Source organism: Condylura cristata, unplaced genomic scaffold, assembly GCF_000260355.1.
Source record: "Condylura cristata isolate star-nosed mole 26May11 unplaced genomic scaffold, ConCri1.0 scaffold00002, whole genome shotgun sequence".
Taxonomy (NCBI): domain Eukaryota; kingdom Metazoa; phylum Chordata; class Mammalia; order Eulipotyphla; family Talpidae; genus Condylura; species Condylura cristata.
In genome coordinates this window covers 37220097-37226096 of record NW_004567103.1, presented here as the reverse complement: position 1 = coordinate 37226096, position 6000 = coordinate 37220097, and the positions used below count along the sequence as shown (strand labels likewise).

At 33.1% G+C, this 6000-nt stretch overlaps 1 protein-coding gene across 1 annotated transcript in view; it reads right to left on the bottom strand.

Annotated features, from left to right (window-relative positions):
• Window positions 1–6000, bottom strand: part of NCKAP1 (NCK-associated protein 1) — an 82015-nt gene that overhangs the window by 19853 nt on the left and 56162 nt on the right. Inside the window, exons 22-24 of the mRNA XM_004674464.2 lie at window positions 4258–4476; window positions 3942–4072; window positions 3590–3687 (exon numbers count right to left, since the gene is read on the bottom strand). Coding sequence (XP_004674521.1) covers window positions 3590–3687; window positions 3942–4072; window positions 4258–4476 — 448 coding nt within the window. The remainder of the gene's footprint in view (window positions 1–3589; window positions 3688–3941; window positions 4073–4257; window positions 4477–6000) is intronic.

Here is a 6000-nt window from a genome sequence, read left to right as displayed (position 1 = left end):
ATTAGAAGCAAAAATCTATGCTATTTGTTTCTGAAATTTCATAAATTAATCTAGGGAAAGTAATTTTATGGGACAGGTTGTTTTCATAACTTGGCTATTATAAATAGTGCTGCAATAATTTAGTGTTTTTGGCATTTTTTTTTTGGTAGCTATAGGAGTGGTATGATAGATGTTTTTAATATTTTGAGAATCCTCCATACTGTTTTCCAAAGGACTGGGCCACTCTGTATTCCCATTAACAGTGTAAGAGGACTTCTTTTTCTCTATATCCTGCACCTTGGTAGTCATTTCTAGTCTTTGACATGAACTACTCTCACAGGTGTGAGAAGATATCTATTGCTAAAATGTGTGGATTTAAAACCCACATTATGGGCCCTCCCTGGTGGTACAACAGGCTAAAGCACTACGATGCTACTGCAGCCACTGCAGAACGAGTTAGATCGCTGGCCAGGGAGGTGACCCACATGGCAAGGCAGACCTCTCCTGATCCACCTGCTGCTCCCCTCAGCAGTGTATTTCAGTACATCTGCCTTTTCTGCTCTCCACTCTGTCTCTGGTGAATCCTCTCACCCCCTGTACCTCTGGTCTATACCCCAGTTCTTATTCATAAATCAATCAATCTTTAAAAACAAATAAAACCATATTATAAAGTATCTAACATTTAATTTTTAATTAAGAAATGAAGATAATTTTTTTCAAAACAGAACATCTATATTACTCCCTGCTTATTATGTGTCAGGAACTATGCTGAACTCCTAAGTGCTTAACATATATTATCTCATAATTTTCTCAAAGTAAAAAAAAGCTCAGTAAAGTTTAAACTTTGACCAAAATCATAAAATGATGAAGCTTATATTCAGCTTAACCCAATTCAAAAACTTGAGTTCTTTATCACTAGATAATACTGTCTCTCCTCTAAATTACACTATTGTTATTTACTCAGCAAAATATTGACCTTATGGAACTGACTTATCCTACATATCTGATTAATTTTCATTAAATCAGATGACCATTCAGACCATTCAGTTCTACATTTTAACATGCAAAACTTAGTGTGGTATATATCATATTTTTAGGGAATTACAACTGAAAGGCAAACACAAATAACCAACCAAAAGCAGGGGTATTTTAAAGTATGTCTTTTCTATTCCACTCATAAGTTCAAATTTTAATGGTCCAAATTCAAATGCCTTTAAAGTCTAGATAGTTATTATATAGTTTCATTCAATAAAAATCACTTTAGCATGCACTGTGACATTTCTAAAGTTTTTTAAATTATTTAAAATTTAACATTTGCTTATACCTTTATTAAAACATCAAGCATTTTAAAGACATTTTTCATCCTATAAAAAGGGGCCAAACTTATTTTTAAGTTTTTTTAAAAATAAAAAAAAAAAAACAGGCCCTCCCTGGTGGTGCAACAGGTTAAGCACAGCACTACAAAGCTAGTTGCAGCTTCTTCAGCTTGAGTTCAATCCCTTTCCAGGGGGGTAACCCACATGACTTGGCAGACCTCTCTGGTCTTGCCCACTGCTCCCTCAGCAGTGTACTTTGTCAATTTGCCTGTTCTGCTCCCTACTGTGTCTCTGGTGAATCCTCTCATTGCCCTTGCATCTCTGGCCTGTATCCCAGTTCTGTCTGCATAAATAAATACATATTAAAAAAAAGAAGAAGAAGAAGAGGTGAAGACTCTGGTGCTTGTCTTGCCCCTGGTATCAAAGATGCTGTCTGGGTGGCACCAGGCTCCTTCCGACCTACCACTCCACTCGCCTTTACCCTCGTTCCTCTGGCAAAATGAGACATGTAGGCCTGGGTGAAGGAATACTTCCTGGCAACCATAGTAACTATGGCTAACCTAATAGTGCTTGTGAAGAAGAAAACGGCAGACTCACTGAAAGTCTGAGAAACAAAGTAACTGCTATAAAATCTCTTTCCATAGAAATAGGCCAGGAAGTGAAAAATCAAAATAAATTATTAGCTGAAATGGATTCACAGTTTGATTCTACAACTGGATTTTCTAGGGAGAACGATGGGGGAAGGCTGAAGATTTTATCAAAAGGGAGCCAAACAAAGCTGCTGTGCTCTACAATATAGTTTTCATTATTTGTCTTTTTGGTCATTTACTGGATTATTAAACTGAAGAGATGCAAATAAGTCTGAGTTTGGAATTTGGTCCAGTTTAGTGTGTTGGAGTGCCAATGCAAAAAAGTCAGCATCTGAAAATTTCCTAATTCTCAAATACTATGGTTTTTTCCATTGAAAATCACCAAATCTGACTTGTTTTATAACTCACTTTGTTTCTTAATGATTCATTGTTTGCCTCTATCTTCAGGGGCACTGAGATGGCCTGAAATCAGCCTAGCCGTAATAATTTTCCATTGTTTGCTAACTGTCAGGTAAAATAGCAATATGATCCTACCATAAATGTAGGCGTCTGTTCCATAGGGACACTTAGTCACCGCGTAACAGAATACCTGGAAAGACTGGTGCTGTGCTCCTGAGGGAGTGAACAGTTTGTGACAGAATGGTAAATGCAGTTTCCTGAATTGTCCTCAGCGGTAATGATGCACTCTCCTTTCCTTCTTTATTTGGCTAAAATTATAGGTTGATTTCTTTTTCTCTATAATTTTTCTAATTTTTGATGATATAACTCCATCAGTCCCTCTGACCAACGGCCTCATTCTTTTATAAAACTTTTATTTGGGAATGTTTCTAGTAGAGTCCAACATAATTATGTACTAGTATAGTTAGTGTTTTCTATTAACTTTATACTTATCATTGGTTTGGCTTCTAATAGCTTTATGATTTTAGCTACTTTTAATTATTATTTGTGACAGAATAATGTGAAGCTAAAGTAATTGCTAAGCTTTGAGTGGAAATAAAGTGTTTAAGAAAATGAATTGCCTCTGCTGCATTACATGTTAAAGATACATTGAAGAACACTGAACTTGCAATTAAGACTACTGTCACTTCAATCCAATATATTTGTTTATAGAAAGCAAAATGCAAAGGTGGGCTGTTGAGTCTAAAGAAATATTAAAATGTTAAATACTCTGTATTTCTCCTGTTTTGGAACTTAACCATTTATAGGTTCTCAATAAATTTAATGAAATATAAAAGAAGAAGAAGAAACCTAATAAATTTTGTAATATAGTATGTGGGTATACATTCATGCTACAAATTCAAACAACTGACTTTCACTGGAATTTTTAACATGGCCATTAAAGAAAAGCATCAACAGAGTGAATAACCAACCAAAGGTTGAGAATCTGAGTTTTAATCCTTTTAAAGAAGTCAATTTACCTCTCTATGTTTATAGACTTTTTCATCTGTAAAATAGAACTAAACAAAAATGCTACTTAAGTCATGTTACCACTATAGCTTTCACTGACATATTAGAATTTTCACGTAAGGTTAATGCAATTGAACATCCCAGGCTTTCAGTTCATGTTCTTGAAATGTTTGGTAGGAATTAATATTTAACAGTTAAAACTGATATACAATTAGCAAATCATTGTATACCTGAAACTATTATTTATCAATCATACTTCAATTAAATAAAAAGGCTAAAACTGATGAGTGGAATTACCTTAAGTTCAGCGACCTGTGATGAAATATGCCACATAAGACTTTCACTTAAGAACTTCATCCCATATGGGCCTAGCAGTTCTGATAATGATCTCATTTCTGGAAGGAAATTTTAATTAATTTTACACTTTGCCAGAGCAAATAATTCAAGAAAATGTATATCAAATATTAGAACATTCAGTAAACTATTAAAGAGTAAATTATTGATGCAAAATCCTGAGAAGATAACACAAATGCAATCTAAGATACAATGTATGACTATGCATATAATTGAATGAAAATAGTTATAACAGTCAAAAGCCCAAAGAATCAAAATTCCCTCATTCTCTAAAATATGTAACAGTATTAGTCACCTGATATGTCAGAATATTCCTCTGCATTGAATGTTAATTCATTTTCTGTTGGTAAATTAACAAATGCTTTCATTGCAGGGAAATAAGCTATATGGCCATTGCTGACTTGTCTTAACAACGTTTCCAAATACCTAAGGAGAAAAGGAAATTTATAACCATAAGAAATTGTTTAATTCAAAATATATTACTGATATTCATTCTTGTATAATTTTGAGCTAACATATGAAGAATGAGGACTTATCCGTTAAAAAAAAATTTTCCTGAGTTCATACCAAGGCACTTTACATTACTTCAAATTTCTAAATGTGTTCCTTACCAATTTGTGTACAGACTTGTTATTGTTGGTTCTCCATGACTATCCAAATGTTGTGTTTGTTGTAGAAGAACGTTATTAAATACTCTGGTAATATCGATTTGCACATAGTTTTCTATTGACTGTAGTACAGTCATATATGCTCTTACACTTGTTAGAAGCTCTGATGGTTTTGCAATTTCTTGTGTGGCTTGATTATACATAGTCATTCCAACAATTGATCTGGGGAAAAAAAGATAAGAAAAGAGCTTTGACTTTTTCATTTATATAAACAAACCATTCAACTTAATGATCTCTAATATTAAACAATACAATTAATCTAACATATAATCAGTTACAAAACTATGAAACTATTATTATCTTCCAAGAAAACAGTAAAAAAAAAATTCACAAAAGTTACAATAACAAAGGAATGTGACTTAAAAAACTAAGGACATCAGTAAAAAATGATTAAAAAAATTCTTAACATGATAGTCTGCAGCAAGTAAAATGGGCTATTGAGATCATAGCTTGAATTCATTTAGCATTGTTATATCCAGATGTCTATTTATATTTATTTATACACACACACATACATACACACACACATAACACTTAATTCTCATATTGATTACGCCTAATATTAGTTATCACCACCACCATTTCCCAGATTAAAAAACTTAGGCTCAGAACACAAATAAATTGATCAAGGTCAATTTTTTTAAAAGTGGTACTCTAGGATCTGTCCCCATATATGCCCTATTTAGTGCCATTTATCAACAAAATACATGACAAAGAAGGTCATCAAACAAAAACTTTATTGTCCCAAACCACTTGCAGCACAAAAAACATGGTTCTGTTTGGTTTATATCCCAAGACAACTAAATGGAAACACAAATTTTAAAAATAATTTCCTAAATTATCTTCCTATAGTCATCACCTATACCTATTTCACCTCTTAATAACTCTCTGAGAATTAAGAGTTAGAAAGAGCTTAGGCTTGTATTTGTAAGGATGAATCCTAAAACGCAACAAACTCCATCATTACACAGTCAAGAATAGCCACCTCAAGACAAAACTGTTCTCCTCATATATGTAGTCCTTAAGTCCAAAGATTGTGTTGAAGTGATGAGCAAAAATCAACTAATACTTTCTAGCTACTTGTCCTGGCATAAAAATACTTCCCAGATAACAAGTTAAAAGCATTACTTTGATCCTGGTCACTAAGTAAATGTTGCTAAAAAGAAATTCTGCTTCTTTGTGGAGTGATGGATCAGATTGTTTACAATTGAGTTATAAATTGAGCCCTACTTTCTATTTTCCTCATTCTACCACCTCCACCAACTTGAGAATAAAAAAATATCAGAAGATGTAATCTCTCTTGGTCTAAATATTAGAGCATTGAGTTTCATTGTCAGGATGCCTGTCTTAACTAAGCTATTGTCTTTATTCAATACTAGACTCTTTTTTATTGACTAAATGACTTTAACACTCATTTTAGTGCCAATTAAGTATTTCACCTGTTTTGTTCTCTAATTATATTCTTCTCACCAACAGTAGTTCTAAGCTTTATAGTTAAGTACTGAGTAGTTTCATTCACTCATGTGGTACAAATATAAACACTACTTGTTAATAACTAGCAAACTTTGAGAAGCCTTTGGCAACATTTTAGTGTATAAGTTAGTTTAAGGCCTTCAAGAACTCGTCAAATCCCTATTTTCTTTAGTAAGTGTATAACTTTAGAAAAAGGTTGAAGCAACATTATAA